The following is a 23267-nucleotide window of genomic DNA, read 5'->3' as shown; positions in this document are numbered from 1 at the left end:
TAGCCTTAACTGGCCTTGGGAGGCTGTGGTTTACCAGGTCTGTGTGTCCTAGGAAAATGGATGGGGAGGGCCCCGGTTTGCCTGGCATTGTGCTTGATGCTTTGCATATATTATCTCAGTCCTCTAGGAACATTGCAGTTGAGGGAAGAAACTGAGGCTCAGAGAGATTGAGTTGTTCGTTCAAGGTCATACCTTTAGATGAGAGCAAAGCTGATGTTGGTCCTAAATCTGTTCTGCTCCAAAGCCATGTTATTTCCCTGTCCTCAGTAGCTCTCAGAGTGTGGTTCCAGAAGTATCATCATGGGGTTGTTAGGAATGCATATTTCCAGGCCCCACTCCAGACTAACTGAATGAGACACTCTGGCGCTAAGGCCCAGGGATGGGGTTTCCAAGGCTTCCAGATGATAGTGATGCACACCCATGTTTGCCAGCTACTACTTTCTGTACTCTTGGCTTTTACTCCCGGGTGTATCTAAACCTCTCTTGCTAAACATTCTGATTTATTTGGTTTAGCATGGGACCCTGATGTACAGAAAGCTTCTCAGTGGTTTTATTGTAGTTTGAGAACCACTGCATTGCACTATATAAGAGACCAAGCAAGTAGGTTTCTTGTCTGCCTCCATCATTTTCCTTTTTCTAGTATAGTACATTATCTATAATCCGTGCCAGACTGAATGGGGGAGGTGGTTGGGGTTGGGGGCAGCCAGTGGTGGGGCCCTGATGTATGTATCCCTGATGGCAGACTTTCCCCCGTGGGCTGTCGCAGCTCTCCAGGTTGCTCGTCACCCCCTGTAGGTGCCTCACTGCCTCTTGAATACATCTTTTATGTTCATTCAGTACTGCATCAGTCACTGTCATATTCACTGACAAGAAGAGCCAAGCTAAACCACAGTCTATGAAATACTCTAGGTTTGGAACTTGCAGATAACAATCTGGTTAAATTTAGTTTCTGTGTCCTGCATGTGATTTTTTCTTTCTTCTTTTTATTTTGCTTTGGAGGGAGGGGTAGCAGTTATTTTTAAAAGTTGTTTTTTTTGTTTGTTTGTTTTTTGTACTGGGGATTGAACTCAGGGGCACTCAACCACTGAACCACATCCCCAGCCCTATTTTGTATTTTATTTAGAGACAGGGTCTCACTGAGTTGTTTAGCACCTCGATTCGAACTCATGATCCTCCTGTCTCAGCCTCCCAAGCTGCTGGATTACAGGCATGTGCCACCACACCCAGATAGAATAGGGGATTTTAAGGGAACTGTTTCTTGAATGAATCAGCTATTTCCACTTGAAGTCACACTGATCTAGCATGCATTTCATTTAGGTCAAGGAATTTTCTTTTCTCTATATTTAACTACTAAGCTTATTAAAATAACCACCCTTCTTTTTTTCCTGACCTGAGTAGAAAGGAGATTTGATTTTCATTATGGACCCCATTTAAACTTTTTACTATATACATATTTCTTTTTAAACCACAAAAATTTATTTAGAATAGCAAATGACAAGCACACACCAGTATGCACGCTGTTTTCTATCCACCTTGCCATCAAAGTTTCTCTTCCTTCCAAAACCTCTGAGTACTGTTAAGGATGCCACTTCTCTCAATCCTAAGGGTGTGCATTATTTGAATTAGCATGGATTTTATCTGCAATTTCACGTAAGAAACTTGAGAGCTACTAACAACAGTGAAGCAACACTAGTTTGGTCGATCAGCAGATTGTAGTGTGATGAGCTGAGGAGACAGAGCCTCACCTGTGTGGCAAAACTTGGCAAAAACTGGCCTGAATCCAATCTTGAAGAAATGGTTAGACACATCCAGATTATGGGACATCCCACAAGACAGCTGGCCTGTATTCTTCAAAAGATATCAATTCCATAAAAGAAAAACTGTAATGGACTATTCTAAATTAATGGAGATGAAAGGAACAGGGCTGCTAAATGGAGTGCATGATCCTTAATTGGGTCCTGAATGAAAACAAAAGGGACTGCAGCTGAAATGGATGTATTTTTGGCTAGTCTGGGGAATCTTTATTACAGCGTTACACTGATGTTAAATTTCTGGCATATGCTGTTGCAGCAGTTGCATAGGAGAAATGGTGCTGAGGAGGTACATGCTACATAATGTGCCTTACTTTCAGATGGTTCCAAAACAACGTATGTGTATGTGTATGGCAAAAGTGTCTGAATAAATTGAGTTAAAGAAATCAGAGACATACCTAACACATAAATTCACCCTGTATCCCATTCATATAAGAGCAAAAATGTGCATAACTAGTGCTGAAAGATTCATAATAAAAGGTTCATATTTAGACAAATAAAACTATTAAAATAGAAAACAAAGGAGTGATTTCCAAGCAAGTCGGGATAGTGGTTATTGTGGTGGTGAAGAACAGGAGCAGCTGGGGCAGGCATGACTTGTCTAGAGTATGGCAGAGCTCTCTTCCCACCAAGGGAGGGATGTGCATTTTTGGAGCAAGCCGGTAAGTTTTGTGAAGTTTGTAAAGTTAAAAAAAAAAAAAAAAAAAAGAATAGGAGTGGGGAGTGATTGAGTCAGAAGATTGTTCTTCTGATTTCCAGGCTGGTTTTTCATTTCAAGACTATAGTGCTTCTCTTTCTTTTTCTCCTCCTTTCTCCCCCCACCCCATCCTTCCCCCCTTCCCATTCCTCTTTCTGACAGCTTTTTTTTTTTTAGTATTTTACAACATGTGCTACCATCACTCTGTTATTTTCTTACCCTAGCTGTGCTGGCTCTATTCCTAGGTCTCTAGGCTCTTGGCTTTTGCACAAAAGTCTGGGTGCCTGTGTACCCACAGGTTAAGAACACAATCTCTGAAAGTGGGTGAAACTAGATTCAAGTCTCAGGTCTCTCTCTGACTGTTGGGCAAGATACTTAACTTCTGAGCCTCATCTGTGCCACCCCACCTTCCCCCAGTACTGGGGGTTGAACTCAGCACTCTGTGCTCACTGAGCAAGCGCTTATGACTAAGCCACATCCCCAGCCCTCTTCCGCATTCTTGGTGGACCACTACCTAAGAGCTTAAGTGAGGATCCAGTGTGGTAAAGTGGGGTTTTTTTGAGTGTTTTTGTTTTTTGGCAGTAGTGGAGATGGGCCTAGGGCCTCACACATGCTAGGCAACTGCTCTACCACTGAGCCACACCTCACCCCTGCCAAATGTCTAAAGCATATAATGCTATGTCTGGTACATAGTAAATGCTCAAAATTTGAGGTTTTTGTTGGTATTGTGGTATTTATTTACTTATCTGGGTGTTTGTTCTGATTCTCTCTCTCTCTCTCTCTCTCTCTCTCTCTTTTTTTCTCCTTCAATCCAGGCGTGACCAGGGAGTATCTGGGGACCAGGTCTCCATTATGGTGGATGGAGTCCAGGTCGCACTACCTTCATATGAGGAAGCTGTGTACGGCAGTTCCGGTCATTGCATGCCACCCGCTGACCCCAGAGTGCAAATTGTGCTGTCAGAAGGGTCTGGGCCTAGTGGGAGGAATGTGCCGAGGGATCCACAGCCGCTGGGCCAAGGGGCCTGCTCCTCTGCAGGTGGAGAGGATGAGACCCCAGGCCAGTCTGGACTATGTGAAGCCTGGGGCTCCCAGGGCTCAGAGACTGTGATGGTGCATCAGGCAACCACCTCTTCTTGGGCAGCAGGCTCAGGGAGCAGCCGACTGGCACACAAAGAAGCGGCAGATTCCGAGAATAGTGACATACAAAGCCTTTTATCCCTCACATCGGAGGAGTACACAGATGGTAGGTAGTGTATGCTAAATGGGAACTATTAGCTATTTAGAGTCCTTGCTAGGAGTGAGGAAGGACTGTAGGCCTCTAATCATTGGTGTATTTTCAGCAAGGAAAGAAAATACCTAGGGCCTTAGCCTACAAAATAGGATTTCATCCTCAGAACACCAGGGAGGACTTTGAGCTTTCTGATTGGAGACATGTCACTGTTGTCTGTGAATGCTGATAGACTAGAGTCTCTGATGTTGTTGATGGGCTAAATGAAAAGGTGGATGTTCAGGGTGGGGGGCTATCCTATTGTTGTAATTTTTAAGTTCCCAAGAGGTCAGGAATGACAGGGAGACTTGGCCATTGCAGACAGTAGCTTAATTCTGAGTATTTGGGCTGGGATGTAAGCAGCAAAGTGCTTGCAAAAGAAAAGACAAAAACAAAAGAATCCCACAAAAAAAAAAAAAAAAAGAGTATGCCTGGTTCTGTGCTTCTTAGTTTCCTTGTTCTATCTCAGTTAAACCTACAGTGATTCTGAGAAGTAAATATTTATTATTATCCCAAGTTTACAGATGGGTAAATAGGCACAAGGAGGGTAAGTCACTTGCCCATTGGTAAATGACAGTTGGGATTTGAAACCAGATGGCTTTGGCTCCAGAACTTGTGTTTCTAACACTACTATGCCATGCGGCCTCCCAGGTAACTCCCGGGTAACTCTAGCTCCTTTGTAGCAAACCATCTAGGAAGTGAAACTACTGCTTCTTTACATTTCTGCATTTGCTGGAGCCTAGAGAGTTTAACCTTGGGCTTGAGACTTTCACTTTATAAAATAACTTTGAGGGAAATCCCAATATAGTTCAGGATGCAGACTAAGCCTAGAAGTTTCCCTTTCAATGGCAATACCCTCTGAACTCATAAAGCCTTCCTCAGAGAGCCTGAGAGGAAACTTCATACCTCCTCGGTATCCTGGGTAGAGTGTCTAAAAGTTAAAAGTTTTTGATATCATGTTTGCAGTTTCCCAACTATCAATAGCTTGCATTCTTTTTTCTTGGTTGGCTAGAGAGATGGCAAGGGACTCAAATAGTTGACCCAGGTTTGGATAGAGGGACATTGACTCCCTGGACAGTCAACCACATGTCTTAGGGGATGTGTCTAAGAGCAAATTGCATCCCTTACTCTAAGGAGCCAAAGAGGTGCCCTGCTCTCTGCCCTTCTTTGCAGCCTTTCTTTGTTTAGTATTGAGGAAGCATTTTTGAGAGCCCATCTTACTCTTGGTACTGGATGAGATTTCTGAAGCAAAACAAAGAAATACAAAACACACTCTGTTGATGGAGTGTTAGTCAGTTGGAAAATATGGTGGGGACCTGTACTAGGAAAATAATGGAACTAGGAATTTTAGGATTCTCATCGAAATGAGGGGATCAGTAAACACAACATGAAGGTTAGTGAGTTTGTGGCAGGCCAGGCCTGAGCTGTCTAGGACTGATGGTGTCAGAGGATGTCCGGAACCTCAGGCACTGGCCTGACACTGCCTCCCACTGATAATATGAGAAGACCAAAACCCAGAGAGGGGTGACTGTCCAAGGTCACAGTTGGCAGGTGGCTTTAGGAGGAGATGAGAATTAAGCAAAGCTTTGTGGAGGGAGGGTTTAGGAGAGAAATGGAAATGACTAGAGCAGCAGAGCAAAGGCAGAGAGTAGGTTCAAATTGTTGGACCCAGAAGGGATTTGAATACCAGGCTGAATGTTCAGTTTATTGGGCAGTAGGAGGGATGAGCCAGAAAGGCTTATAAAAGAAGCTGGGGATTTTTGACTATCTTAAAGTGTCTGAGTAGGACATGTCTTTAAACCAGGGGCTATATGGGAGCATGGAGATGGGGTCACGAGTGCTGTGGAGAAACTCCCTTGGGATAACCACTGTCCTTCCCCTCCTTGTCTTCCTGCAGATATCCCACTGTTAAAAGAAGCATGAGGGCTACCAGCAGCCTTTCTCCTTTTCTGCAAGGGTCCTCTCTGCCCTTCTTCCCTCTCCCACTGGGTCTGAGCACCCTGTACTCTCCAGCCACCCCACCTGGACACCTGAGCTGCCACCTGTGTATCTGTGTGTCTCTGAAGGCCTGTAGGCCACCTCGCTGGAAACTCAAGGAAGATTCTCGCCATCTGCCTGGACAGCTGGAGGAGCTGGCTTTTTGCCCGGCTCAGCCTTCCCATCTGTCGGGGACATATTTGAATGTGCTGGATCGAACTCTCCCTTTTCCTAAGCTTTTGGGTCCCTTCCAGCCAGCTCTCTGGTGGCAGCCCCCACAGTCCTTGTGGGCCTGAGTGCCACCGTGTTTACTTGTGCCTTCCCTCACCCCTTCAGTTTCCTATCATGCAGGCATGTTGCTGTCTACAGGCCTTAATGGCTGCTGCCCTTGCACACAGGGCCTGGGCCTGGGGCTAGCATTGGTGCCCCTTGCAGGAGCAGATCCAAGAGTGAGCTCTCAAGGTAGGAGTGGCTCTCGCTGGGGCAGGAGTGTGGGTGCCTGGGCTTGCCTTGAGCTGACACTGGTGGCACATTTCCTTGACTGAAAATGGAAGATTTGGAAAATTATGCCAAAGCTGTCCCGGCACCCAGTTGTCCAGCTCAGGTGCAGCCTCCTCACTCTGTCAAGTTGAGAGTTTCCAGAAACATCCAGAAGATCTTGAGGGAGAGAAGGAAGGTGACTGATAATGATCATCTTCCTAATATGCAAGTTCTCACTTCCTGCTTCCAGATCAACTGCTTGGGCCACTGCTTTTCTGCCTCCCTGGATAAGGGGAAGTTGCATGCTGCCTCCTGGGCTTTATCTCAGGCAGCTCTGGCTTCCTGGATGCCCACAGGGGCCTGAGGCACATCATGTCTAGGGCAGGAGAGTTGCTGAGATGCCATCAAATGCTCATCTGGTCACTGGCAGTCTGGGCAAGTTGCCCCTTTATGAGTTTGTGGTGATGGAGGGGAGGCCAGGAGGCACAGACCAAGTCCCCGGTGGCTGCAGGCAGCTCCAGCCCAATCCTGAGGATCCTCCTCACCACGGTCACGTGCCTTAGTAACTGTGCCCAGGAAGTGGCCTGTTCCTGCTGCACCACTGCTTTTCCTACTTCTGCCCTTTCCTGCACCCCTACACAAATCCTGATTGACAAGCCACACCTTGTCTTCTCTATACCCTAGGGAAGGGCTGAGAAATGGTTCGCAGCATCCCCTGGCCTAACTGGCTAAGGTAGGCCAGCAAGTGCCCAGTTGCTTGGCTCCCAGGGCCCCTTTAGACTGAAGCCTGGGTGTAGGCCCTTGAAAATGGGGCGGTGGGGGAGTGTTCCAGCCACTGCTTCCAGGGTCCCCCTTCCCCCCCCATATTGAATGCTAACAAGGCTGGGCGGATGAGCTCCAACTGGCTGCTACCATCTTCAGAAGATAGATGTGGCATTAAGGAATGTTTGCTTTTGCTTTTTTTTTTTTTTTTTTTTTTCCCCCCTCTGAAGCACTGGGGCTGGGAAACTTTCAAGCTGACCCTGTGCTGTACCTCTGCTCCTCCCCTGACCTCTGGGGTAGTGAAAATATTAAAAGGTCCAGTGCATTTTCAGTACCTGACTTAACAGGGTTAGCTCCAGGTGTGGGTGTCCTTGAACAGAGGCACAGCTGCCTCCCAGCCCACCACCCCTCTGCCTCCACTTTCACAACGCACTTTACTCCCTGGTCGTGGTCACTCCCGGCCTCCTGCCACCCCTCGTCTTCCTTCCTCTCAGGGTTAGGGCAGTGCCTGCTGGCCACTCCCACATGTCCCCTACCCAGGAGCACCAGCTGCTGCCTAGAGTCCAGGCAAGTGTAGTCAGCTGGGAATGAGGTGGAGAAGGTGCTAGAACTAGAAGGCTGAAGCCTGAGGGAGATGAGACACACCTCCCAGGAGTTGCTGGCATGCCCCCCTTTCCCAGGGGTCCTGAGGCCCTCAGCTGCATTACAGACCCCGGCTCCCTTGCGTCCACAGTGCCGTCCTTGTCTTCTTCCAGGACAGAGCAGGGGGAAGTGAGTAGGAGGGGGCTGAAGTCTCACTGTGGAGCCTTTAGCTTTTATTTTCCACTCTTCCAAAACCTGGATTCTATTCTAGAATATTTTTTAAATAGAAGATCCTACCCTTTTCTATCTGGTTACTCTGGGTTTTTGCCCCTTGAGAGATTGCACTTTTTGTTTGGGGTTTATTCAGCCACCTAAGTGACTGGCGTGGCCCTTAGTAAAATGAACAGCCTTCCTTCTCCTAATGCCGCCTTCCCTCTCGCCATGCTTTGACACCGCTCTGGGGATCACAAGCCCAGGCTTGTCTGCCTGGTAGGAAAGTAAGAAGCCTGAACAAGTGGGCCCACCCCCTCCTCAGGTCTGAGGAGTCTCTCTCCTGAGGCTCCTGGGCTTGTGCAGGCATTGCGGCTCAGCCTGTCTTGCTGCTGATGTCTGGATCAGTTTCTTTCTACAGTTAGATTTCTCTTTCCCCCAAAGCAAATCTTAACCATCAGCCATGTGCTACTGTTCCTGGGGCTTCTGGGCTTTGTCCCTTGTTAAGGGGGTTGGGGACTCCACAGCTGCCTTGAGGTGGGGCCTGGCTAGAAACAGGGCCAGTGTCACGTGGCAGGCTGTTAGGAAAGAGGCTGCCGAGAGCCTGGAGCAGATGGGAAGAAAGAAACAGCCACAGCCCTGCTTTCCCGAGCTCATCTCTAGGGGAGTCCTGCAGACTTGTGCAGGAGAAATGGTCAGCACCAAAGGACTTATTTTTGTTTTGTTTTGTTTGCACACTTGACTGACTCAGTGCAGGTTTTATATCCTGGTGACTTGCAGTCACATTTTAGCAACTTTCAAGAGCCAGAACATGGTGAAAATCATTTAAAATTTCCGTCCCTTCCATGCCTTAGTTTAGCAGGTAGGCTCTGTCTTTTGCCATTTCTGTATTTCGTGTGCTGTGTTCCTGTTTCACTGGATGTGAACTGTGAAATGGGCCGAGTCCTGGCCACTCTGTGAGTTTGGTTTTATAACGCATTTCAATGTACATTCTGCAAGCACTCCGTATGCAAACAGAACTTAAACTAAGATTGTCTTCCCCATTCAACTTGCCCTCCTCCTCCCAGCCCCAGCTTTAAAGTTCTGTGGAGAAACCAGATGGCAAGAAAGACAAAGGTATATGATTCCTGCTTCATGAGTGGTGGCATGGGGATAGATGGCACTTGCCCTTTTCCTCCCAATACCCACCGAGTGCTCAAACCACTTGCTTCCTACATAACAATGTTGCTTCCATTTCTGGGGAACATCCTTTCATAGAGAATGGAATATGCTGCAAACATTTCTAGATTTTTTTTTTCTCCCCCCTTCTCAAAGAGCAAAAAGGGGCTGGAAGGGAAGTGACATACAGGCTTCACAGCTGAATTCCAGGTTCACATGCCAAGGACAGCAAGGCTAAGACCTTCTTGTGAGCCTGTGGGGCCTGCTAGGCCTCCTGCGGGGCTTGCAGAATGTTTTTCTCAACAGATGTTTGGACTGAGTGGTATGGTAGCTGGTTTGCTAGAGGGAAAGGTGGCAGGCCCGGCTTTGCTGGAGAGTGACTCTTTAACTTCCATTTGGAACCCTAGTAGAATTTTGAACAAAAACCCCAGTGTTGAGCCCTCTGCCAAGCAGCAGAGTTGCCAGAGGGGCTGCAGGGCAAAGCACTTGGATTGCCAAGCAGGGAGGCGAGATGGTTTTGGGTTGTATGGCAGTGCCCACACCTGCCCTGGCTTCTTAAGATTGTTGCGCCACTCTGGGATCCTTTGCAGAATGGTACTCTTGTAATGGTTTAAAACAACACATGCATAATCGACTCTGTGCAGGATGTCACTCAATCAGTTTGGGTTTGCTTTATTTTATTTTATATATATATTTTTTTGGTATCCTGTACATTGCAGTGGGTGTGAAGATAGTATTTTAATATTTGTACAAAGTTTAATTTAATTTTAATTGTTCTATGTATATAACTGCATTTCTAAATAATAATAAAAAATTCTTATGGAGGCAGTTGTGGGAGATGTGATCCTTCCAGAGGATTTTTGCAGAAACCCTAGAGTGAAAAGAACAGATATAAGTAAGAGCTCACGAAGGGCTGAAGCACTGACTCTGGGGCAGGGTACCTGGCAAGACGGATGCAATGGGGAGGTGGTGTGCAGCACCACCAGCGTCATGGCCTCATTCCTTGTTCAAGCGCTCTCAGGATGCCAACCTCTGTGTTCAAGCTGGAATTCAGCAGAAGACTAGACATTATATGTTTTGGGCCTCTGTGGACTGCCAGATGTGCTGGGAGGGCAGACTGCCACAGAAGCACAGTGAGTGATGTGATCAGGAATGCCCAGGGCGTGATGGGCAGCCAGAGAACTCCTCTGGGATGGGATGGCATTTAGGCTGACATGCAAAGGGCCAGTAAGTGAGGTTAAACAGCAGGACACTACCTGTGCACAGGTGCAAATGGAGTAGACAGCACATTCTGTTCAAGAAACCAGAAGGATCCCTGTGTAGCTGCACTGCAAGGCTGGGGAGACAATGGCTCAGAAAGGGCTGTGGGAACTGAGCACAGTAGTGAATATCTGTGATCTCAGCAACTCAATATGCTGAGTCAGGAGGATCACAAGTTTGCTGCTGGTCTAGGGAACTTAGTGAGAACCTGGTTCAAAATTTAAAAAAATTAAAAAGGGCTGGGGATGAAGGTCAACGGGAGTGTCCCTGGGTTCAATCCCTGGTACCTTCCCCCATACCTACACACATACACACACATTCTCTCTCTCTCTCTCTCTCTCTCTCTCTCACACACACACACACACACACACACACACACAAGCTGAGGAGGGAGGCAGGGACTAGGATGAGGGCCCTTACCAACTGGGCAGGGAGGGAGTTTGCACTAAGAGCAATAGGAGGCAGCATCTTAGCAGTTTTCAGTGACAAAGTAGCTTAGCAAGATCTGCAGTTTGGGGAGCCTTGCCTTTCAGAGTCTCTTCCAACCAGTGAGCTTCAGGGAGATGAAAAACTAATTTCAGCACAGGGAAATGGCACACTTTTCACCAGAGGGAAGTGCTTTCCTCTGGTGGTGAAGAATGGATTTGGGGGGAATAAGCATGGAGAGAAGATGGTAATCGAGGAGATATTTATTAAGAAGATAGATAGAATCAACAATTTTTTATACCTTTATTTTGTTTATTTTTATGTGGGTGCTAAGGATTGAACTCAGGGCCTTGCATGTGCTAGGCGAGCGCTCTACCACTGAGCCACAACCCCAGCCCCTAGAATCAACAAATTTGTTGACCAAACTGGATGTAGAAGAAAAACAGCACAACATCACTGCGGAGAGTGGAGAGGAGAGGTCTGCTGTTCACTAAGCACTTCATCAACTTAAAACTAATGGTGATGGGGCTGGGGCTCAGTGGTAGAATGTTTGCCTAGCACATGTAAGGCCCTGGGTTCGATCCTCAGTACCACATAAAAATAAATAAATATATAAAGATATTGTGTCTGTGTACAATTTTTAAAAAAATTGTTCGCGGGGGTGGGGGTGGGGGCTGGGATTGTGGCTCAGCGGTAGAGCACTTGCCTAGCACCAGCAGGACCCAGGTTCGATCCTCAGCACCATATTAAAAAAGGCATTGTGTTGTGTCCATCTACACCTAAAAAATAAATATTTTTAAAAAACTATTAAAAAATAAATGAACAGATTTTTTTAAATTAATGGCAATTGGCTGGGTACAGTGGTGCACACCTATAATCCCAGCAACTCTGAAGGCTGAGGCAGGAGCTTCGCAAATTCAAAGCCAGCCTCAGGAACTTAGTGAGACCCTGTCTCTAAATAAAATATAAAAAAGGACTGGGGATGCAGCTCAGTGATTAAGCGCCCCTAGGTTCAATTCCTGCTTTCAAAAAATAAAAATAAAACTAATGGTGACAATAGCTGATACTTCTTAAGAACTTCCTGTCTACCAGGCAAGCTTCTGTGCACTTTGTGTGTGTAAGCTCATGACGGCCACACAGTGACTCCAGAGGCAGGTGCCTTTATTGCCTGTATCCCCTTGTCAAATATACTGAAACTCGGGAGTGGAGAGGCAAAATGGCTTTTTCAAGCTGCAACCATGAAAACCCAGGTAGGTCTGCCGGGCTACCATTCCTCCCTCATCAGGCACTGCCTGCCTCTCTCAAGGGCCTCCTGGGTGTTACCACCTCCCTTCTGCCTTTCAGAGTCTCTCCAACCAGTGAGCTTCAGGGAGAGGAAAAACTAATTTCAGGACAGGGAAATGGCACACTTTTCACCAAGAAAATTAACTCTTAAAGAATGGTGGTGTTGGGGAGGAGGCTTTAAGACATGCATAAAATGATAAGAAAACTTCCTCCACAAGAAAAAAAAAAATTAAAAGGGAAAAACTCTTCATGATGGATGTGTCTCCTCTGTCCCTGGAAACAAGTACAGACAGGTGTCCCTTCAGGTAAGGAATGCTGGCCCCATACAGAAAGGAGCCGAGAGCCTGGGGAAGAGAGATTGTCAACGCAGGGTCAGTCTTTGCCTTTTTTCTTGATGACAGATAAGGCGGGGCAAAAGTAATAAAACCTGCAGATCAGCGAGGGCAAAGGGCTGTCTGAAGTGGTTGACTCAGGTGTGAAGAGCTTGGGTGGAGAAAAGAGGAATCTCCTGCCCTATTGCAGAACCTGAAAAAGTGGAGACCCCAGACAACAAAAGCACAGTCTCATAGGTCTTAGACAACCGAAAAATAAATACACAAAAGTAACACATATTCATTTCAGATAATCTAGGAAAAATATTAAAACCACTCATAGTACCACTATGGTACTAGTAATGTATTATATATTTGCCTCTTGTGAGAGATCACTTTAGCTGGGTAAGGTGGTGCACATCTGTAATCCCAGTGACTCAGGAGACCAAGGCAGGAGGATCATAAGTTCCAGACCAGCCTCAGCAACTTAGTGAGACCCTGTCTCAAAACAAAAAGAGCCGGGGGTGTGGCTCAACGATAGAATGCCCCTGGGTTCAATCCCCAGTACCACCACCAACAACAAAACTCTTTGGTAATATTTTCTGTGGATTTTTTTAAAACGTTACAATCTATTGTATTCACAAAACAATCATCAGTATTATTTTAGTGACTATGTATATTTGTAATTGGGATTTTAAAGTTGTCAAAAATTATTTTTTCCTTAGGATACAGTCCTGAAAATGAAACTGCTGGATCCAGAGATATACATTTTAATGACCTTTAATATACCACAAACTGCCCACCCTAACAGTTACTCCAAATTATATTCTCATTGTCAGAGTGTTTCTTTTCCTACAAGCTCACCACCATTGGAATACTGGAATTGAGATTTTAAAAATAACAGTTTAAAGAGAATGGTATTGTTTTAACTCACTCCTTTTTTTTTGTTATTCCTGAAACTGAGTATTTAAAGTATGTTTGCTCAATCTTTGCAATAAAGGCATCTTGGAAAGTGTAAAAAAAAAAAAAAGTCCAAATTTGAGATGACAAAAAGTCAAAACAATGATTCACAGTGATTTCCGATCTCAATTCTAAGTACCTTTGTATGTTAAAAAAAAAAAAAAAAAAAACTGCAAGGATTGTAGCTCAGTGGTGGAGCATTTGCCTAGCAGATGTGGAACCCTGGGTTCGATCCTCAGCACCATATAAAGATAACTAAAATAAGGGTCCATCAATAACTAAAAAAAACCCTGCAAGCTGCCAAGAGAAAGCAGGCTGCTACCCCAGGACTTGAGATGGAATTATTACTAACCAAGTTTTCCCAATGGGGTTCTATTCCTGCTTGATTAAGGGCAAGCACATCTTTGACTGGGGTGTCCGGACAGCATCTGATACTGTCTTGAGAATTTTTCTTGGGAAAATTAGCCAAGATGGGTTTGGATTTACACAATGAGGAGACATGGGCACCAAAGCTTAAGTGTGTGAGTAGAGTGGGGGTGTTTGGGATGGAAGGGGATGACAACAGGGAGATGCAATCTGGGCAGAAGCCATAAAAGCTTCCATGCCATCAGGAGGGCATCTGATCTGGGCTCACAAACATGGCACTTTGGATGACATTTCTGGAAAGGGCAAATATCTTGGAGCAAGAAAGAGGAAATGGTAATGGCTTCCAAAACCCTACAGATTTCGGGGAGAAGACAGGGCTGAGTCAAGGGAAGCATTATGCTTGCCTGGGAGAAGCCATGGCAGTGGTAGGCACCGCAGGCCCATCAGTGGGAAGGGAGCCGAGGAGCGCAGGAACTCAGGGGGATGGTAGGGACGCATCTGGGAAGCCAAAGGGCAACTGGCAGCATAGCTTGTACTGAGCATTCCTATGCACCAGGCACACTTCTAGGCTCTTGGGCTGCAGGATAATTAATTCTAACCTTGTTTTTGTTATGGTGCTGGGGATCAAACCCGGAGCCTTGCGCATGCCAAACAGATGGTGCTCTACCACATCCACACCCCATCCCTTGGCTAACCCTAACTTTGTAAGGGAAGAAACCAGGCTCGAAATCCTAAAGTGAAACTTTGTATCATGAGGTCACACAGCTCTGAAACCATGGGAATTGGGGCCAACACGATTGTCTCACAGTCTAACAACCAAGAACACCTGACTGGCTGAAGCCACAACACCCAACTGAGGCAGGAGGTACCAAAACCGCTCAAATGATTGCTCTTTCTTCTTCTGAAACTTTCCATGAGTCTCACTTCAGTGTTAGAAGCAGGAAAGAAAAGAAATCACAAGCCCCCAGTAGTCATTGGTAAAATGTCCAGTTTTACAAACACTGGATACTGATGTGGATGGCTACATGCTGTCCCAGGCCACGCTGCCAGTTGGCAGCAGAGCTGGGCTGAAATTCTAGGCTCCCTGTCCAGGTCCAGTACATGTCCCAATCCAGTATGTGTCCCACCACCTTCAGCAAGGCTACTCTTCTGTTTGGCTTTTGAGTGCAACTCCATGGTCATCTCTAACCCAACTTCCTGCTGCAACCTGAGCAGCCACTGCTCATTGCTCCAGGGGACACCATGCCAGAGTGGCTGGAGGACCACAGAGGATGAACCTCCTCAGGCCAAGTTCCAAAAGGCCCTCTTGGCAAAAAATCAAACTGTCTCTGGCCTAGGGAGCTCTTCTCTCCCTTCCAGGTTTCTTCAGACAGGAACCCAAAGCAGGAGGCAAGAAGGAAGAGTCCCCACCTAGGGAGTGAATGCATTCCAGCCTCTAAGATCTGTGACAACACTTTCATTTTAATTTCTGACTCTTCTCCTCAAGGCCAGATCTCTGGACCTTAGGCTAAGGCTCATATGCAGCCTGGATTAGGGAAAAGGGAGGGGGGGGGCGCGATGACACGACACTGGGTGACAAGCAGCCTCTATCCCCTGTGTTGTGTTGGAAGTGGAGGATTTTTCTGTTCCTGCTGGCCAGAGGCAGTGCCAGGGGGGCCCCACACTGGAGCTGGCTGGTCTACCTTCCCAGCAATGACCCAGAGTTAGGGAAAGGAACCTGCCCTCAACCCCACCCATGTAGCCAAGAAGCCCAGTCTCCATGGAGAGGGTCTCAGGGTCTGTCTTCAGGAAGAGAGATGACTGGGGCCAATGCAGTTGAACCTCAATAGAGATACTGGTCTGGGGAAGAGTGGTATGGGGTGTCAGCCAGCCTAGAGCGTCTGTCACACAACCTCCCTTTCTCTGCCCTTTCCTGATGTTTGCTGAGCACCTGTGAGGGTCTCAGGACTGGGTATGGTACCTCAAAGATATGATCTTAGTCAATCAACTCAGTCACTCTTGCAAGACAGACATCAGCTTGCGCATGCCTTTAACCTCAGTGACGCAGGAGGATTGGAGTCCCAGGTTAGCCTGGGCAACTCAGTGAGACCCTGTTTCAAAAAATAAGAAGGAGGGAGGAGATATAGATCAGTGGTAAAGATCCCCAGTTAAAACCCCCACCACCATTTCCCTTATTTTACAAGTAAAGAAAGTAAAACTCAGGTTCAGGAACGGCTCAAGACCAGAGATGTGGTGGAAAATCGACTGAGCTGGGATTTCAATTCAGGTGTGCCACCCTAATCTCTTGACCCACATTGCTCACCAGTTCACCTCTTCTGTGGCCAGCCTTGCTCCCTAGAAGTATCTTCCAGCACCTGACCCTGTCCCACCTATTATCTTGTCCAAGAATTCCTCTCAGGGATTCCTAAATCCAGGACATCAACTCATTTACAACATCTCAGTCTGAATGCTCAGCTCTGCCTCAGCAGTCAGATGGACTCTGAGGCCCTGGAAAGGTCGGGGGAGCCATGAAATACTGGCAGTTCCTATCTGCTCTCGGGGCCTCACTGCGAAAGGTGGGGGTTGTCCTGGAGGATGATCTGTTTTCCCAGGTCTTCCCACCTCACCTCAAGATCTAGAACTGGGGGTACTTGCTAGACTCTTCTCTGCCAAACAGGAAATTTCACCTGACTGGGGACTTGGGGCAAGACATGACACATTCCTGAGCTGGACCTGGGTCCCTCCTCTAAGGTTGCCCGGTGACATAGGAACAATAATGGCACAAGGGAGTATCCCATCACACACTGCAGACTTGAACAGCTGCCTGACATTTCAGATTTCCCGAAACCCCAGTGTCCCTAGAAAATTTCACAGCATAGACCTCCTGGGCAACCTGTTGGGGCAGCTTTGACTTTCTAAGTCTGGATCTCAGCTTGGCCAGTCTGACAGAAGGTTTGACAAGGTGGACAGCCCCATGGAGGAGTTGACCTGGAGAAGCAATAGCACGGGCTCTAGCAAAGTCAGCCTGTTTGCAGATAAAGTCTGCTGGCTGCTGGCTAGGGCTGAACATCTGAAAAGATCTGGGTGTAGGAAGGAAAGTCTTTGGCTCAACACAAACACACCAGTCCTGGGGCTGCCTCCTTTCAGGGGATTGTCTCTTGAAGCTTTTGAGCAGCTGAGCTGTAAAGATTTTGTAGCACTTGGGGTGCTATAGCCTCTCTGTAGGATAGCCACTCCCCACTTCTGCTTCATTGTTCATTCATCCATTTATTGAGTCATTCAACAAACTATTTATTTACCTGACATTACACAAAGCCTCATACTAGGTTCTCAGGATACAGTGATCAATAAGACTCAATCTTGGTCCTCAAAGCTTTTGGAGACTAATAGGCTAGGCATGGTGGTGCATGCCTATAATCTCAGCGGCTCCGGAGGTTGAAGCAGGAGGAGCAGGAGTCCAAAGCCAGCCTCAGCAACTTAGGGAGGCCCTGAGCAACTTGGCTAGTCCCTATCTCTAAATAAAATATAAAATGGGTTGGGGAGATGGCTCAGGAGTTAAGCACCCCTGGGTTCAATCCCTGGTATCAAATAAAAAGAAAAGAAAAAAATATCTAGCACAAGTTTAAATTGGAACATTCTCTGTGGAGAGCAATTTGGCAATATCATTCCAAATTACAATGTAGCTCATCATCCTCTTTTCTTCTCTTCGTGAATTCTTAAAGACATTCAATTCAGAGCATGCTACAGGGACACTGCTACATCGATGTTCATAGCAGCACAATTCACAATAGCAAGACTGTGGAACCAACCTAGATGCCCTTCAATAGATGAATGGATAAAAAAAATGTGGCATTTATACACAATGGAGTATTACTCTGCATTAAAAAATGACAACATCATAGAATTTACAGGGAAATGGATGGCATTAGAGCAGATTATGCTAAGTGAAGCTAGCCAATCCCTAAAAAACAAATGCCAAATGTCTTCTTTGATATAAGGAGAGTAACTAAGAACAGAGTAGGGTCAAAGAGCATGAGAAGAAGATTAACATTAAACAGGGATGAGAGGTGGGAGGGAAAGGGAGAGAGAAGGGAAATTGCATGGAAATGGAAGGAGACCCTCAGAGTTATACAAAAGTACATACAAGAGGAAGTGAGGGGAAAGGGAAAAATAATACAAGGGGGACAAATGAATGCCAGTAGAGGGGGCAGAGAGAGAAGAGGGGAGGGGAGGGGAGGGGGGATAGTAGAGGATAGGAAAGGCAGCAGAACACAACAGACACTAGTATGGCAATATGTAAATCAATGGATGTGTAACTGATGTAATTCTGCAATCTGTATATGGGGTAAAAATGGGAGCTCATAACCCACTTGAATCAAAGTGTGAAATATGATATATCAAGAACTATGTAATGTTTTGAACAGCCAACAATAAAAAATTAAAAAAAAAAGACATTCAATTCATTCTTAAAGACATTATGAGGGGACAGAGGCAGAGTTTCAAATTCAGAAAGGGAGAAAGATCTCCAAGGCAAACTCATCCAAACTAAACAGAACGAACCCTGCGATGCCAGGTTGGGATCGGAGGTATGGGCATGGACTGATAGTTTTCAATTACATAAAGTGACATAGAATAGCTACAGAAGTAACGTGGGCAGGCGTGCACCCACACACGCACATGCACACACAGATGCCCTTAGCAGCTCTTTGGGTGGGTGGGAGCGATGCCCTGCCAGAGCAGTGAGTATACTGAACATTCACATCATTGCGATTAAAGACTATTTTCCACTGAAAGAAACCAGAGCACCTTGGAGAAGTCGTTAATTCCAGAGCTGAAACAGAAACCCTATGAGCCCTGAAGGTCTTGTATCAGAAGCAAGAAAGTGCCTCAAGAATGATGCACATGTACCCAAAGGAATCCAGCTCCAAGGTGCTTCTCCTGGCCAAATAAGAGAGGAGTTGATCATTGAAATAATGATAACAGTGGTAAAATCTGTTGAATAAAAAAGGAGACCGTGCGTCCATATTAATAAACTTCACATTGGAAAAGCCCAGCAGATATCACTTTAATCAAGAAGAAATATCAAAATCATCTACCACTTGATAGGATACACTTAGAGAACCCAATGCCTCTTTCATGCTATTCCTAAATTTAATCTTGGGAGAAAAAACAGAGAAATCCAGAGTAGGTGATCTTTTAAATGTCAAGGTCATGAAAACCAAGGGAAGACTGAGGAACTGCTCTAGACAGAAAGAGATTAAAGAGACAGGAATTAAAGAGAAATGAAACTCATGATTCTGAATTGGATCCTTTGCCAGAAAAGGTGTAGCTTATTGGGCCAAAACTTGAACCGGTTGTGAGGATTAGATGTAGTAATCATCACTGTTAATTTCTTGATTTGATAGGCTATTTTGTGATGATGTAGGATAATGTCCTTGTTTGTCAGAAACACACATGAAAGTATTTGGAGGGGATTAGGCCACACACTCAAATGGTTCAGGAAGCTTCCTGCAAGTTTGTGATTGTTTCTAAATAAAATTAGTTACTTTGATTAAAAAATATAATGACTTACGCTTGACCTGAAAATTCTTAGTTTTTTCCTGATGCTATAACACAATCTCTCAGACTGGGGTAATTTTGTTTTTTTCTCCCTTGGTATCGGGGATTGAACCCAGGGGCACTTAATCACTGAGCCACATCCCCAGCCCTTTTTATTTTTTTATTTTGAGACAGGGTCTTACTAAGTTGCTTAGGGCCTCCCTAAGTTGCTGAGGCTGGCTTTGAGCTTGAGATCCTCCTGCCTCAGCCTGCTGAACTGCTGGGATTACAGGCATGCGCCACTACAACTGGCTAGACTGGGTAATTTATAAACAACAGAAATTTACTTCTTATCATCTGGAAGCTGAGAAGTCCAAGATCAAGGCCCTGACACAATAGTATCTGGTGAAGTCCTAGTCTTTGCTCCCTTGTGGCATCCTCATGTAGTAGAAGTTGTAACAGAGTTAAACACTGTTTCCTCACGTGACAGAAGAGATGCAAGGGCTAACAGGACCTAACTTGTTCCCTGGGGACCTTTTATAAAGGCACTAATCACACTTATGAGGGATTAATGACCTCATCACCTCTCAAAGGTCCCCCCCTTCTAATACCATTACCTTGGGATTTACGTTCCAACATAAGAATTCTGTAGGGACATATAATCAAATCCTAGCATTCTACCTGTGAGACTTTTTCCTACAGATATCTTTGCTCATATGTTATAAATTATTCACTGCAATTATTATTTTTTATTTTTTATTAGTTGCTCAAAACATTACTGCAATTATTTAATGAAGCAAAAATTTGAAAATAACCTAAATAATCATCATCACGGGCTTGTAAAATACATATAATACATACAAACATAAAATGGATACACAGGGGAAAAAAATAATAAAATAGTTCGGGACCAATCTGCCAAATACATTGTTGTATGAAAAAAATCAGATGCCAAACAGGGTGTGTAGAATGCTCTCATTTTTTACACAAAGGGAACTGAAAAGGAACGTGTTGCTGGGCATGCTTTTATTCGTTTTATAAACACAGGCTATCTAGAAACAGAAGAAACAGTCTCAAAGAATTTTGAAAATGTATTTGATCTCTTGTGACAAGATAGTCATCTGTCTTCTGGGAGGAGACACAGCTCCCTGGAGGCATGTGCTTAAGATCAATAAACAGCCCAGGCACACAATCCCAGCATCTGGGGAGGCTGAGGCAGGAGGATCACCAAGTTCCAGGCCAGCCTCAGCAATTTAGTGAGATCCTGTCTCAAAAAAAAAAAAAAAAATAGTAATAAAAATAAAAAGGGCTGGTAATGTAGCTTTAGTAGTAAAGAATCCTGGGTTCAATCCCCCAAAGCACTACCCTGCCCTCCCCACAAAAAGAAGTGGTGGACCTTGCCCAGGAGGATGTAGGATACTTGAAGGACCAGGTAAGGCCCAGCTGTAAAGGTAGAACCAGAGACATAGAACCCTTCTATCTCCATCTCTCCCCACAACCAGATCTTAAAAGCACAGCATCCTACCCCTCAAGGTCTCTGCCAGGTCTGACCCAGGTCTAGGAGGTATTTACATTTCTGAGATGGCAAAAGTCACAACACAGTGCTTACGCCCTCGCACTTCTGCTCTGACACCTGGTAATTATCAAATTGTGATTAGCAAATGAGTATCAAGTACCTATATTATGTGCCAAACTCTGCCAGGAAGGGGGACCACAGAAGGAAACTGGGCTGGTCAGCCCAATCGGGATGAACGTCCTTGTGATGTGATGGTTGGGATTTAAAAATGCATAGGACAGGGCTGGGGTTGTGGCTCAGTGGTAGAACACTGACCTCGCACGTGCGAGACCCTGGATTCGATCCTCAGCACTACATAAAAATAAATAAGTGAAATAAAGGTATTGTGTCCAACTACAATTAAAAATAAATAAATATTTTTTTAAAAATTCATAGGACAATCCCCAGTACCCCTACACCGCCCCCCCCCAAAAAAAAGGACATAACTTTCCTAGCCTTGTATTTGAATATAAGACCAGAATAACTAACTCTGCATCATGTACAGTGTACAACTACAAGAGTGGGATCCTAAATAGGATAAGTTATACTCTATGTATGGATGATTTGCCAAAATACATTCTATTGTCATGTCTAAAGAAAAAGAAAAAGAAAAAAAAGAATTGGTTGGATGACCTAAAGGGGGAAAAATGCATAGGTATTAACTAGGCAGAGAGGGTTCCAAATATAGAAACAGGCCTCAGACACCCCGAAATAGGAAGGGTTTGTAGCCAATAGGAGAAGAGTGGAGTGAGCTGGTGCTGGAGAGGCAGGAGGCATCTGGTAGGTCACCATAGACTGTTGGTGGGATATCGCCTAAGTGGGGCGATATCTAATGGGATATCGCCCAAGAGCCGTGGGGAGCCATGGAAGACTCTCTGCAGGGGAGGGAGATCATCCCAGTCTTCCAAAGGTTCTTTTTACTATGTTGACCCTGGATGGAGGAAGGCAAGAGTAGGTGCAGAGAATTTTAGTTACCACGCCCTGAGGACACTCATGTCACACAAATTACTCAGGGAATTTCCTAATATGCAGGTCCTAATTCAGTAGGTCTGGGGTGGGGTGGAGACAGCATTTCTAACAAGCTCCCGGGTGCTGCCAGTGCCGTAAGTCTGCAGACCACACTGGAGGAGGCACTAAGGGGTTTGTCCTGGTGAGCAATGGCAATGGCCTGTACCCAAGGATGGCAGGGAGATGGGCAGAAGTGGACTAAGCCCAGACATTTTTTGAGGTAGGGTTCCAGAACTTGGATGTAGGGGAAAGAAAGAAAATAAAATATCAAAAATGACTTGCAGCCCCCATGATGGCGCATGCTGTAATCCCAGCAATTGAGGCAGAAGGACTTCAAGTTCCAGGTCAGCCTCAGCAATTTGGTGAAATCCTGTCTCAAAATAAAAAATAAAAAGGGCTGGGGATGTGGTTTAGTGGTAAAGAACCCTGGGTTCAATGCTCAGAACCAAAAAAAAAAAAAAAAAACAACAACAAAAAAACAAAAAACTCGCTGGCTCTGGGGTGGATTCTCTGATATGGAGATGGGGGAAAGGGATGAGAGGAGGAATTGAGAGTTCAGACCTGGACATGAGCAGTTGGAGGTGACCATGACACATCCAAAAGAAGCTGTCAAGTTGGGAGTGGAAAATACCAAGGCCAGGAAAAGGAGTAGATGCTCCCCCTGTCCTTCCCCACTGCCATTTCCTGCGAGGCAATGGTCCTCCATTTAGGAAGCCCAGTCTGGAATCAGCCCAAAGCCTCGAGGCAAACTTTTTAGCCTCCATAGGTTTCGGGCTCAGCGCCCTCCGGCCATGCCTGCTCCTTCTCCGCAGCCTGGGCAGCGAGCAGGGTCCTGCAGCAGAGGGCCCAAAGGAAAACGCCCTGAACAGCAGCTCAAAAGCTGAGGCTACAAAGGCGGATCCGGGTCGGGGAGTGGCGTGGACCCGGTTTCCTCCCTCTGGCTGGACAAAGAAGTCGGATGTCTGATCTTCAACTTGGATTTGGGATCCGGCTGCCCCATCATGGCTCAGCCCTCTGGCGCCATCTAGTGTCGGTCGAGGGGGTGGCTCCCTGCTGGTCAGAGGAGATTTAGGTCTAGTGGGATATCAGAGAACAGGAGGGAAGTTGAGACCCAGCCTCAGAGTTTTGGGTAGCTGCGGCTTGCAGGTGGTGGGATGTGATCTAGGGGTCTAGGAGAAACAGACTCCTATTTAGGCTCTATTGGTTTTCTAGGACTTCTGTAACAAATTACCACTAAGTTGTCTAATGCAACAGAAATCTGTTGTCTCTCAGTTTTGGCAGCAAAAAGTCCAAAACAAGGTGTCCATAGCACCACGATGCTTCTGAAGCCTCCAGGGAGAACTTTTCCTTGCCTCTTCCTAGCTTCAGGTCGCTGCTGGCAATCCTTGTAGTTGGTTGGCTTGTAGCTGTGCCACTCAGATCTTTTATCTTCACATGGACTTCTTCCCTGTGTCTCTTAGCTCAAATTTTCTTCTTCCTATAAGGGTATCAGCTCACTTGATTAGGGCCCACCCAATCCAGCATGACCTCCTCTCAACTTGTTTACATCTGCAAAGACCCTATTTCCAGAAAGGCCACTTTCACAGGTGCTGGGGATGAGGTAGTACTCGAATGTATGTTTGGTGGGACACAGTTC

General features: G+C 45.9%; 1 protein-coding gene and 1 long non-coding RNA gene across 3 annotated transcripts in view; one reads left to right on the top strand and one right to left on the bottom strand.

The window, feature by feature from the left end:
- Susd6 (sushi domain containing 6) overlaps positions 1 to 9768 on the top strand; it is a 105293-nt gene extending 95525 nt beyond the window's left edge. For both annotated transcript variants that reach the window (XM_027929452.3, XM_071607926.1), the window contains 2 exons: positions 3324 to 3751; positions 5673 to 9768. In XM_027929452.3, coding sequence (XP_027785253.1) covers positions 3324 to 3751; positions 5673 to 5698 — 454 coding nt within the window. In that variant the 3' untranslated portion in view covers positions 5699 to 9768. The remainder of the gene's footprint in view (positions 1 to 3323; positions 3752 to 5672) is intronic.
- The window catches only part of LOC139704696 (uncharacterized), an 84144-nt gene that overhangs the window by 31740 nt on the left and 29137 nt on the right, over positions 1 to 23267 (bottom strand). The gene's annotated exons all lie outside the window — the stretch shown is intronic.

The sequence above is a fragment of the Marmota flaviventris genome, chromosome 2 (genome assembly GCF_047511675.1).
Source record: "Marmota flaviventris isolate mMarFla1 chromosome 2, mMarFla1.hap1, whole genome shotgun sequence".
NCBI lineage: Eukaryota > Metazoa > Chordata > Mammalia > Rodentia > Sciuridae > Marmota > Marmota flaviventris.
The sequence above is the reverse complement of the archived record's forward strand: the minus strand, read 5'-3'. Positions and strand labels throughout refer to the sequence as shown.